The 12,570-nt window shown below is 39.6% G+C and overlaps 2 protein-coding genes across 3 annotated transcripts; both read left to right on the plus strand.

Annotated features, from left to right (window-relative positions):
* The first annotated feature begins 229 nt into the window (after nt 1–229).
* Nucleotides 230–4,216, plus strand: LOC118114222. The gene is made up of 7 exons (XM_035164544.2): nt 230–381; nt 1,522–1,709; nt 2,043–2,162; nt 2,313–2,369; nt 2,611–2,817; nt 3,320–3,442; nt 3,771–4,216. The coding sequence occupies exons 2-7, from the start codon at nt 1,533–1,535 to the stop codon at nt 3,822–3,824; spliced, it is 738 nt and encodes a 245-aa protein (XP_035020435.2). The 5' UTR covers nt 230–381; nt 1,522–1,532; the 3' UTR covers nt 3,825–4,216.
* Nucleotides 4,217–4,363: 147 nt separating this feature from the next.
* On the plus strand, nt 4,364–8,828 carry LOC118113717. 2 transcript variants are annotated; one of them, XM_047341035.1, is made up of 7 exons: nt 4,364–4,641; nt 6,138–6,341; nt 6,463–6,573; nt 7,007–7,063; nt 7,170–7,313; nt 7,622–7,738; nt 8,590–8,828. In XM_047341035.1, the coding sequence occupies exons 2-7, from the start codon at nt 6,171–6,173 to the stop codon at nt 8,656–8,658; spliced, it is 669 nt and encodes a 222-aa protein (XP_047196991.1). In that variant the 5' UTR covers nt 4,364–4,641; nt 6,138–6,170; the 3' UTR covers nt 8,659–8,828. The 2 variants fall into 2 exon arrangements, with proteins under 2 accessions (XP_047196991.1, XP_035019548.2); XM_035163657.2 differs by lacking the exon at nt 4,364–4,641 and having other exon boundaries at nt 5,967–6,341.
* Nucleotides 8,829–12,570: the final 3,742 nt, after the last annotated feature.

Genomic DNA, 12,570 nt, shown 5'->3' on the forward strand with positions numbered 1-12,570 from the left:
TAACCAAAATTACCATATAGATAGTTAGCTAAGTTGACGGATATGGAGTTCTTGACAGTGTAGAGGTTGGCAAAATTCACTTATGCAACATTAATAAAAAAAAACATTTGTGAAAGAAAAACATTTATTATGAATATAATAAAGTATAAAAACACAAATTACTAACGGTGTACTTACTAAACAAAGATAGGTATGTGAATATGCTTGTGTGTGACGGTGTGGCCGGGCCGTCAGTGAAGGGTTAAGGGTTTTCGGAGGAGGTACTTCTGGGAACAGGCAGCCATCACGTTTCTGCTCCTCTGAACCATAACTGCGCAACTGACATCAAAGCCAGACTCACTTCCGCCATAGGGTCGATTCTTCTCTCACATACACAACCAGGTGAGTGTCCACATGTCTGCTTCTGTTTGTAAAGTGTTGTGATAAAAAGTTGTGTTGCTGGGTTTTAATTTACAGGAGGTGAAAGGAAGAACAGATGGATTAAAGTAAAACAGGAAGTAGTTCTGATTTATTTAATAATAAAAACATCTGCGAGTCAATAATCGAGTCTGCGTTCAGAAAGTTAATTTTCCTTAGTGAAATGACCCGGATGTATTTTAGCAGCCGTCATAATAATAAGCGCAGTTCTAATTCTCTAAAGGATTAGGGAAGGAAAGGAGCTTCAATGCTTCCTAACTTATTTCCTTGAGCAGAGGAAACATCTGACCTTTATTTAAGGTGAGGAGAAAGTGCCGCCCCACAATTCTTTGCGGCAGCCACGCATCTCGTAATTGCACCTGGACACACCCACATAAATATATAAAAGAGCTCATGATCCGGAACTGAATCCTCTTAGGATCAGGTTTCTTCTGTCACATCTGTCCAGTCAACAACAAACATAATGAACTCATAGTTCACAACATCATCATCAGAACTAAGTAATTTAAATGTAAATATCATGATACGAACTAAATTATATTATAAATATCATCATCAGAACCAAATATTATTAATATCATTTTTCTGCACTTAAGGTTTCTCCTCGTATATATCTCACATTCTTATATTATATCATCATTTCAGTCCTATTTGTTTATTTTCATTTTCAATTAAATCTATTTCGTTCTGTTTCTGTATCTGGTGGTTACATGTTGTCTCTGTATCAATGAAAACATCTTTTCTCAGGATCTGTCATTCTCCCAAAAGATATTCTTTGTCTTGTGCACACAAGTTATTCTCTTGTGGGAAAAAGTTAGTATCTTGTGCACTTAAGATAAAAAAAATATCATCTTAATGGACTTTTTCCTGAAATGTTCCAGTATGTGAGAATGCAAATGTCAGAGTCAGTTTCTCCCGACATCTTCCGGATAATTTCCCACCAGCCTCCTTGTATAGTTTTGTTTCCAACATTGCTAACAAACTGCAAATGCAAAACGAATTTATCAACATCAATATTCTGTACTGCAACCAGCCACCAGGTGATGATTAACATGTTATGGTTTCATAATTAAAGTTCATATACCGTCTTGTCTTTTGTCTCAGTCTCAGGGAGGATGTCTGTCTCCATGACCAAAGGCGAGGGGCTCACTGTGTTCACTATGACCTTTGACTCCCAAAGTCCCTGTCCGCCACTGTGCCAAATCGTCAAGTCCCTCTGCTACAGCCCAGTGTGCTGCACTGTGTCCGAGCAGCTGAGGACGGTTCAGAGAATGTCTCAGTCAGTACTTGGGGTGAGTTACAACCTTTACCTTTGTCTGCAGGATTTGCTCTGCAAACGTCTGTTCTACGTTTCTCTGAGAACTTGAGCTGTAACTTTTTAGTTTCTTCTTTTTATGAAGCATCTTTTCTTTCCTCTCTGATTTTATTTAAAAATGAAAACATTTGACTGGTCTTATAAAATAAAAAGACACTGAAGACTAAATATCATTGCTCTCGGCCAAAAGCTGCTCAGTATTGTGCTCATCACATTACAATCATATGTTCGTTTAAAATACCACGAAGCTACGTGTGGTAACTGTACAGATGTTTGAAGTCGTGTTCAAACTGCGTTTCCTGCTCCGCAGGCTCTGCACATTATGATTGGTTTGCTCAACATTGGCCTCGGAGTGATTCTCCTGAAGAGTGGAAGTGGCTCTGGAAGGCAAATGGACGAAAACTGCTTTCCTGTTTGGATGGCAATACTGGTGAGTAAGCTTTTGTTGGATTAACTGTTTTGTCCTCTGAGCTGTTCAGCCATAGAGATTTTCTTGTGCCGTGCATTCTGCCAAATGCATTTTTATGTGGTGTTTTGTGTGTAAGAGTGAATTTCTAAGATTTCTCTGTCTCCTCTCTAGTTTATTTTATTCGGTGTGATGTGCATTCTCTCGGAGAAGTTCCCCAGTCTGTGTCTGGTGAGTATTTCAGATTTATAAAACCCTCACGTTATCTTACAAGGACTTCTTTTACTTTATTGTCCTCTCTCTATTTCTTCTTTTTATATTAAGATAAATGTAATTACAGATTATTTTGTCCATGCTACATGTGATGTCACAGAAGTCCCAAGAATTCCTTGAAAGCGCTGGATGCTGAAGTTGCTGTGGTTTTGTGTCTGTTTTCCATTTGGTTGCAAAACTGACGAGACTTGTTTTCTAGGTCAGCATCAATGTGATTCTGAACATGACGGGAATTGCTTTCGCCATAACAGCCATCGTACTCTACAGCATCAACATGGTAGACGTGGACTTGTGGTGGATGTGTAGAGATGACTATAATGGATTCAGATACGACGATCAAATCACCACGTCTCCCGAGATCAGCATCATCCTGAAGAAATGCATCATGGGCCGAACTCTGACTCTGGTAATCTTTGGTGATTTCAGCAAACAAATTGAATAAGATAAAACATTTCTTTCTTTTGCAGATATTAACTTAAAGGTTACCATCCATGATTGTTATCTCCAGACAACTTTAAAAATAACGAGTTTACAACAGGATACACAAATGAAACAAAATGTTTAATCCACCGACAGAAAGTTAATCACATAGTTTGTCAAGTAAAATACCAAAGTAGCTGTTTGGATTAGATTCTCACAAGATAATTTTCTGCTTTTATCTAATTTAAACTGAACATTTTTGGTTGTTGACTGTTGATCAGACAAAACCAGACATTTTAAGACGTCACTTTGGACTCTGAAAAGTTAGACTTCATGAATTGTGAATGTTTAAAAAAATGCAATCACCAAGTTTGAAGAAAAAGTATTGACTGAAAAAAGTATATATCATTTTATAAGATTAAATTAATACAAATATGTTAAAGTTAAAAAGTTATAACTTTATAACTTGTTTTTTTCCTTCCCACCAGATACTCCTAAGAGGCATCAATGGCGTGTTGATCGTCCTGTCGGCCCTGGAGCTCTGCGTCAGCATCAGCTCTGTCGTCCTGGGGATCAAAGCTCTGAGGAGCTGGGACAAGAGAGGAAATGAGGTGGATTATAAAAAAAAAAAATCATATTTCATTGTTGAAGCTGTTGTTTAACCAGGAAATGTTGACGGCTCCACATTTCACACAGTCATTAATAGGAGTCCCCTGAATGTGTCTGTTTTCATCAAGATTTATGAATTATTCTCTGGGAAAAGAGTTAAAATGTCAAAAAATCCCAGAGTTGCTTGAAACTGTATGGGTTCTTTCTTGACCCGTATATACTTCCATTAATTTACATGGAAATCAGTTTGTGAGTATATGTAGTGTGTGGTTATGTGATATTCTTAAAAACATTAACACATTTGTTCCACTGATTCTTTTCCTCCCTCAGAAAACAGACGACCTGGAGCAGCACAAACCTCTTCTGGAGGAATTCACCGCCTAGTAACACTGAAGACTGAACTAAGATCTCTGCATTGTACCATCAGGTACCAGGAAGTGTACTCGTTTGCTTTTGTGTCATTGTGTGTTCTGTAACATGATGAACAATGATTTAACTCCGCTAAACCTCTTTTACTACAAGGTTTAGTTACAATATATTTGCACTAGCTCTGCAGAGTAGTTTTGATTATAATCTAAACAGTAAATGCTGCTTTCCATTTATTAAAAGAAAATTTATGTAGATCTTTAGTTGCATATGTTTTGTGTTTCAGTTGGTTTGTAGGGAAAAGGGAGATTCATGCATGCATGTGTCTGCATGTGGGTTAGGGTCTGATACGCATTTCTTTTGCTTTTATACAACATTAAACCATGTTAAAAATAAAGGTTTCAAAACTATTGTCTACACTATTTCATTGTTGTATTTCTGCAGTGAACATTATTATGAAAGCTTTAAGATTAAGTTTGAGACGAAGATTAACACAATTCAAAAGGCAATTATTTCTGTTTTTCCAAATGCACTTACTGTTTAAGTTAAATAAAATGATACTACGTGGATATTTTTATGGTATCGTTTACAGATATTGATTATTACATTATTAAACAATTAATTGAATAACATAAACAGACAGACACACACATGGTCTGTACTGTGCTACTTTGTGGGGTAATGATGCTGTTGCATTAAATCTGTAATGAAGAGGCTTTTATTTTGAAGTAACGACCCACCTGGGCGGGGGGGCGTTGACTTTTGCTGTCAACTGAAAACACAGGGTGTGAACTTGTGTGTGTGTGGGAAAGTGTTTCACAAGGAAGCAGAGCAGGTGAGTTCTCATACAACACAACAAAACAAATGGGATCTTTCAAAAAGACGCCACTGAACTGGGACTTTTTTTTTTTTTTTAAAAGGTACCATCCATGATGATATGATTTATTTTAGTTTAAAAACTATTTGAACTGGTTGTTTGTCTGTGTGACGTAAGAGATTTTATTTGATTGCTGTTTGAAATGTGACAGTGAGGATTAAGTGACAAACAAACTAATGCAGCTCTATGCACATTCTGGGAAACCCCCTCCCACCAGATCTACTTGTATATCTATTGATTTATATGTGGTAAAAAACACAACACATCACTTACATTTCATAATATTTTACTTTGGTATCTGCCTCATGAGGCTTTTTGTCACCACATCCAGTCGGTTACACATCACGCACCTCAGGTGATTTGGTTTTTCAAAGGAGAAATACCTTAATTCCTGCTGCACCGTAGCAAATCTGCATGTTTGGGTTTGATAAGGTTGTCAAACTGAACCATGCACACAAAAAAGAAAGACATATTTATTATTTTAGCGTAATACGCACTTTCTTTCTTTCCCTTCTCTCTTTCTCAGTGCGATGAGGAGATTGATATGTGTTAGAGGTTACGGAGGTGGAGCTCAGATATATACAGTACATGTCATATCTTGTTTGTTAAGTGGATGAACAAGCTACACAACTACATGTCCCTCTTGTTGAACGGAATAACAGAAGTGACAACAGACCACTTGGAAAATGGCCGCAGGGCCGTAATCACCAAAATAAAACACAAACTAATATAGCGCTTATCCTTTGAGGGTCGATGGAGGAGCTGCAGCAAAATCCCCTCTGACATTTGTCGTATCGCAGGTTCAACACACAGACACAAACAACCATTCACACTCACCTTCACACTTAATTTATAGTCTCCAATTGACATAATCACAATCCACATGTCTGAGTCGGGATTCAAACCTTCTTGTGAGGCGACAATGAAAATCACCGCACAACCACAATCTGATATAATCAAGCTAATTTAAAGAAGACACGGACACAAACTACAAATTGGAGACTGTGTCTAAAGATGGACGCCATGACAGCTATCCACAAGAGAATCCGAATCACCTTGATCACCCCCTAGTGGCTAGTGGCAGTACGGGTCATAATCAGTCATTAACAATAGATTTTTCTCAAAGATGGTGTCTGTGATTTCAGGTCATTCCTATCACAGTGGATTTTTGCGGTATACTCTTTTTATTTGACGCAATGAAAATAGTGAATTGACAGCTGAGACTGACTCGTGATTGGTCGAGTACGTTTATCAGCAGGGCTTGTTGTTTTATATTCCTGCAGAGCCAGGCTAGCTGCTTCCAGCCTTTTTGCTGAGCTAGGCTAATGTCCTCCTGGCTCCAACTTCATCCTTGACACCTACAGCCGTAATCAATCTTCTCATCTGAATAAGAAAAAGCCAATTATTGTTATTTCCCTATCAAGGGACATATTAACATTAGCCGACCTTTCCAGCTGCAGGTGTGTGTGGCGTCAGGAGCGTAAAGGATGTCTGTGACTCTCACCAAAGAGAAGGAGGTGACCGTCATCACCATAAAGGCCGACAGCAAGAGCCTGATTCCACCGCTGTGGCAAATCCTGAGGGCTCTGTGCACCAGTGCAGTGTGCTGCTCCGTGAACAAGGAGCTGATGAAACCCTCTGTCACTGCGGTTCTTGGGGTGAGAAATAGAAAAACATTATAAAACAACACAAGGTCGATTGGTGGATACATAAATTAACCAAAACATAATTCACACGCAGAGCCGCTCTTAAGATGGAATGGTTTTGAATCTGTTACAGACGATCCAGATCATGGCGGGCATGTTCCACATGGCGCTCGGGCCGGGACGACCTCGCTTACACCCTTGGGATCTGACTGAAAATGGTGCTTCTTACTGGCTGGGTGTTGTGGTAAAATAACATTATTATTACACTCTACTTTAGGTAAAGGTACAAATAAATAGACTAAAATGTACTGAAGTAAAAGTACTATATTAACCTATATTATATTAACGTAGAACTTGAGTAAAATGTAAGTATTTGCATTTAAATGTACAAAAAGTATTAAAAGTTAAAGTGAGAGTGTGTTTGTCTACTACATGAAAACTGAAGTAGTACTTGAACACATACGTGAAAAAGAACAGTAACAAAGTCAATGTACTGCACTGTCCCACCACTGATAACATAGGAAAACTTTTGATATTTTGAGAAATAGGCTTATTCACTTTCTGGCAGAGAGTCTGAGGTGCAGCCAGTATGAAGTTAGCTTAGCTTAGCATAAAGACAGTAAACAGGGGAAATGTCAATTTAAAAACATAACACAGCTCTTCGTCTTTTCCTCCAGTACGCTGCAGCTGGAATCGCGTCCATTTTGGCCGGACAGTTCCCTTCTCCATGCCTGGTGAGTAACGTTCTCCGAATTCCACCACAATTGTCTGGCTCAGGAGTTTTTTGTCAAATATTATCAAATGCTATTTGAATTGAAGGATTTCTTCCGTCACTCGCAGGTGATCTTCACCGTGATCGTGAACATGGTTGGTGCGGTGTTTGCCTTCACTGGCATCGTGCTGTACAGCATCGAACTTCAAGAAATCTACAGGGGCCGAGTGTGGGGCTGGTCCCATTATGATCATCACAGCTTCAGTTTACAGGTACGAATATTGACAATTATTATTCCTAAAAGCACAAACTACAGTAAATGACAATACAGCTTCACTACTACCACTGACAGTCACGAGTCTATTGCACTCAGCAAAATAAGAAAAATAAGTGTATTTCACAGACAAATTGGCTAATGAGAAAACAAAGTTCCTATAGTTATAGGTAGTAAATGTATAAATATTCAGTATTAATGTTGGAAATTGCATAAACTGTAAAGCAGGACAACGTGTTCGGGTACCACATGTCTTTTTTTTGTGAAAGAATCAATTAATGACTTGATTCACTTCTTGTCCAACAGAGTTTGTTGGCGAATGCTGATGCTGTGTCAGTCCTGCTGGCCGTTCTCCAGCTGTGTGTGTGTATTGGTGTTGCTGTTGTGGGCATCAAGGCTGTGATCAGTATGAAGAAGAAAGAGGTATGAACCAAAACACACACGACCATAACAGATCTACAGCAAACTGCTATCGGGATCTGTAGAGGCTGTAGACATAGACTGAAAATAAAGACTTCCTCCCACTATCTTGCGCATGTGTACTTTGACTTTGTTTGGTCCATGTCCCATCCAGTAATACTGAGGAGACAGGATTTGTGATCTATCCTGCAGCTTGCCACCAGGGGGCAATCAAGGCACCCTTGCTTCACTTGATGTCGTCCATCTTTATAAATAGTCTATAGGTTGCAACATGTGTGTAAGTGATAACATCTGGATTTGTGTATATGGTGCTACATTTAGTTTTTTTGGTTAGACCCAAGAAACAGGTAAAGAAGATGGTGGATTTAATAAAGAAAAAAAAAAGAAAAACTCAAAGATCCAGAATCAAACAAGTCCAAAAAAAGGCCCAAGTCAGGAAACCACATGGGCAGCAAACTGGAACACTGGGAAACAGAAAAGATGTTCACAGACGAAGTGGGAAAGGAGAGTTGGGAGCACAGAGACAATGATGTACACAGAGATAACTGAACTCAGGTGAAACACATGAGAGACAATCACAGAGGTGGGACCATCCGACACAGACAGGAAGTAAAACATGCAAGAGACACATGAGGAAAAGAAGCTTCAAAGTAAAAACAGGAACTAGTCCAAAAGCAAACAGAGGCAAGCTGCTTTCAGACGTGCACTGAACTCCGGATAGTCTCCTGAAATCATCCACAGGGGCTGTATAACACAAATGTCTGAGTCAGTCACTCAAGAGTCATACACGTAGAGGACGCAGACCCCCCCATGACGATGAAAGTTGATGTATTTTTTGTTTCTCATCCCATCAGGCTGGAAAACTTGTTGGAGATCAGCAGCCGGAGTCAGAGGATATGCTCCTGTCCAGTCCCTGTGCTTAGAATCCGTGGATGCATGCAAAACCACCTTATATCTCAAATACAACATCATAACATTAGAGTCTATTTCAGGTGATTTTACACGTTTTCAATGTTCGTTTTTTTCAATTAGCCTTTGATTTAGTTTTAAAGCAGATTTAAACTGGCGTGCACACAATAAAACTCAAAGTTCACATTTGCTGTGTCTTCATTCTTTGTCTATTCCTCTATTTTCAAGTGTTTTAATCACTTCTCTGCTTCTTCATCATAAAGATGCACTTGAATTCATTTTTTATTATATTTCCTCACCCTGTGATGACATTACTTGCCACAAGATGGCGCTCATTCTCTCAATAAAATTTAAAAAAAATCCCTGTCCATCAAAGCTGTGGTTCCTTGTTTGTTGGTTTTTTCTTGTGCACAGTTTATTTTGAGAAGAATTCAACATATTCAACATATTCACCAACATCTTCATTCTTGTCTGGTCCCAGTGAACGTTGGGTTGATGAGTCTGGTGTTTCTTCCAGATAATTTTACAAATTAGATGTAGATCAATCATGTGTTTTGCCTCCTCTCTGTGCTCACACAATGCAAAAGCAACATATTGATGTATATATTGAACTGTTGTAACCCAAATTCCATCCAGGACGACTCTCGTATCTTCACTGAACTGTGTGTAGTTTAGTTAAAATAGCTTCACTGAGCTGACAGGAAATTGTGGGATTCTGCTGCAGTTAAAGAAAAACAAAACACATCCTCAAACTACAGCCTCACACAACAATGTGCACACAGTCAGACTTTCCTCCAGACTTTCAGAATTAAGTAACATCGCAGACGCACCTGTCTTGTTTTTTAGTTTTCAGCCAACTACACTCGAAACGACAGCAGGTGCCTCGGACGTGCAAGTTGACTCACGCTGAATTCCTGTTGCCCAACACAGCTACAAACACACAGCTTAAGGCAGAACCACAGGTATGTGTGTGTTGTTCACGTATCATCAATCCTGAGGAGTGATGTGAGGAATCTGCATGTAAAGGTACAGCTTCCACAGCCAACATCCAGAAACACAGGTCTTCTCAAACAGACTAACCCCAACAAACAACATCACATAAGTAATGAATTATTTCTTAGATATTTAAGTTGAACTTTACTGTACGAATGTTATTTGAATGCATTTCTCACAATTCTCAAGCTGTGAAAACATAATATCCATAGCAGAGGGAACAACTAGGCTTTATACCCGTACCCAGAAAAACACAAAATATGAATCACATGTTCTGATGAGAATGTATCACATGTGAAATGTAAAAAAAAAAAACATCATTAAGCTTATATGTGAGTTTTTTTAACATCTAAAATAATGTCTTACATGTGACAGTATGATAAAATCACAAGCTATTTCTTTTAAAGTGTTTCTGTAAAAGAAAGCCACAGATATAGTTCTCTATCAAGTTAGATATAAAAGTTAAAAACACATCAACTACTCAGAGAGATGCTGTTTAACTGTTGGTCACATGTAGAGAGAGCACACTGGGAGTCAGGTATCTAACCACAGTGTTTCCTCCTCTTTAGGGGAATTAACCTGCAGAGTGAGAGAAACCAGTTTGGGGTTATTTAACTGATGAAAGCGGAGGAGTTGTCCAATCTGCAAAGGTGAAAGGTATGAGAGGATGAGGAAGACGCCTCGGGGTCATTTCTTTATAACATCACCAGACCAAACTGTGGTAGCACCTCTAACGCTGCATAGTAGAGAACTTTCTTTGACACATCGCGGTGCCACATCAACCTGTCGGGTCTTGTCCTGACATCGGTATGTGGAGTGAGGACAGAACAGCAACGAGGGCGAAGACGGCGACAGAGGTGGCGAGTGAAGACGAGGTGTTTGAACACAGAGAGTAAAAGTCAAGAGGTTTCTGGTTTCAGATGCTTTTTCGTAAATTCTTCATCTCTGTTAGTTAACTTGAAGCAGAGGCCTCAGTAATAGCGGCATTATCCCATAGAGCTAAAAGCAAACTTCTCAGATACACAACAAGTAAATAAACAGAGGAAGGTTCAACTGCTTGTTTATATATCTACAGAGGATTCTGGGACAATGGAGACTTTTTTCATAGTGAGAGGAATCATCCCTGAGGTGTAACCCAACGCCTGAGACGAGCAGAATCCTCTTTGAGATTGTGAAATGTAAAACGTTTTGTTTTTCCTGCCACTGCTGGAACACTTCACTGAAAAGGCTGTAACAGCATCAGACCCACAATCCTTCAGGAGGATCAAGGGCGTACTCATGGACGTTGACATGGGAACATATTAGTGTCTGACTAACTTCATTGGGCTTTCTTTTGAAGTCTCGTCCACTTTGCTCTGCAGCAACAGACAAACACAAGCTCCTGAACTGAGCTGCATTCAGAGCCCTGAGCTGACCATGCATTTCAGAGACCAAGCCCCTCCCACACACCGGCCCACATGCACCATCTGATTAAACCAAAATGGCTGCTTTTTCCATTCACGCTGAATTAAGTGTGCGTTCAGGGTTGCGTCGTGGGGCCGGGTGCCAGCACAATGTCTTCCTGCAAGTCGGACGAATCTTTCCGCTGCCACGTGATGTTTTTCTGCGTTCCTGAGGTCACCTGATGGGGCCGGCGCTCAATGCAGGACTCTGTGGCCAAATCATATTCATGGCAGAGTAATTCTGGTCTGATTAACAGCATCACTTCACCTATTCAACCGTTTTGGGTCGGCAGCCCCGTCAACCCACCTGGGCGCAGACAGAAATCCGCCTGGAGCAGCTGTACCAGAGGGAGGAAGGAGCTTCTGATAGATCTGTGGTTTTTATTATTATACCTTTAAACTCTTCATCTGTTTTATTTTGCAATAATGCAAAAGAGATAACATTGTTTTCACTTTGTCATCTGATCCCTATTTCATTCAGTTTGAGAGATTTTACTGTTTTTTAAGTTCACCAGAAAAATTCAGATCCAAATTTCCAAAAGTGGAAAAGTTTGTCCGTGTGGATCATGTCAGGCCGTTTCTGTTGAAAGCTTCTTTTCTGCTGATGCAGCAGAGCGAGCGTCTCGGCGAACACTGATGTAAGTGGCTGAGCTGCCAGTGGAAAATTGGAGATTTGGAGTTCATTAAGAAACGAAGGGAAACTTTAAATTCCTGCTGTCTCAGCTTCGTTCCATTGGCAAACAGGTATCCAGACAACAAGGTCTGTCTCCTCCCTGCGCCAGGCTTCACAGCAGGAATCACTTTCCTGACATCAGACACTGTGAGTTTGACTCTTGCTCTTTATTTGAGAATCTATATTTATTATATGAAGCACTTCCCTTGTCCTAAACACGATCTTATCCATGTTACTGTCCTCTTGCACCTTCTGCATTTGTTTGAAGGAATGTCACACTACCAGTTTTTTGTTGTTTTGGCCTCAGTTTCGGACGTTTCCTGGTTCCTCTCAGTCTGTTGAGACTTTCTTGTGATAACAGGCTGGATAAATAAAATAAAATGACCTTGAACATGTGGCACTACACCAGAAGTTCTCACCCTTCAATGGCCAAACAAAGCAAAGTGTGTGTTTGACCTTCTCATTGTGAGAAACCTACTGTTTTATCTTCTTCTTTGATTTCATTGTCGCCATATTCATTTTGTGATGAAGCCAAATATGCGAAAAGATTGAGTTTTCAGGCTGGCATGAAAGGTCAGAGGTCAAATTCAGCAGTTAGCCATCACCTTTGTAGAGGATTAAATGAATTAAGATACAGGTACTGTTTTAGTCGCAGTGTGTTTCCTCATTAAATCATAAAGTCAAAAACTTCAAATCAGTATATCACATTTTTGAGTGAATCTTTATAATTAAACCTTGGATCTTGACCCAGTTTCCTTCTGCTAACGTCCACGCTAAGAAAGAAATAAACATGTACATTTAGGCAAGGATCTTTGACC

Source organism: Hippoglossus stenolepis, chromosome 8, assembly GCF_022539355.2.
Source record: "Hippoglossus stenolepis isolate QCI-W04-F060 chromosome 8, HSTE1.2, whole genome shotgun sequence".
NCBI lineage: Eukaryota > Metazoa > Chordata > Actinopteri > Pleuronectiformes > Pleuronectidae > Hippoglossus > Hippoglossus stenolepis.

What these genes read in the sequence shown, in the direction of transcription:
- LOC118114222 (XM_035164544.2), top strand. Translation starts at nt 1,533, where the DNA reads ATGTCTGTCTCCATGACCAAAGGCGAGGGGCTCACTGTGTTCACTATG. An exon ending in TGTCTCAGTCAGTACTTGGG is followed by an intron (nt 1,710 to 2,042) that starts GTGAGTTACAAC and finishes CCTGCTCCGCAG; the next exon opens with GCTCTGCACATTATGATTGG. An exon ending in CTGTTTGGATGGCAATACTG is followed by an intron (nt 2,163 to 2,312) that starts GTGAGTAAGCTT and finishes TCTCCTCTCTAG; the next exon opens with TTTATTTTATTCGGTGTGAT.
- LOC118113717 (XM_047341035.1), top strand. Translation starts at nt 6,171, where the DNA reads ATGTCTGTGACTCTCACCAAAGAGAAGGAGGTGACCGTCATCACCATA. An exon ending in CTGTCACTGCGGTTCTTGGG is followed by an intron (nt 6,342 to 6,462) that starts GTGAGAAATAGA and finishes AATCTGTTACAG; the next exon opens with ACGATCCAGATCATGGCGGG. An exon ending in CTTACTGGCTGGGTGTTGTG is followed by an intron (nt 6,574 to 7,006) that starts GTAAAATAACAT and finishes CTTTTCCTCCAG; the next exon opens with TACGCTGCAGCTGGAATCGC.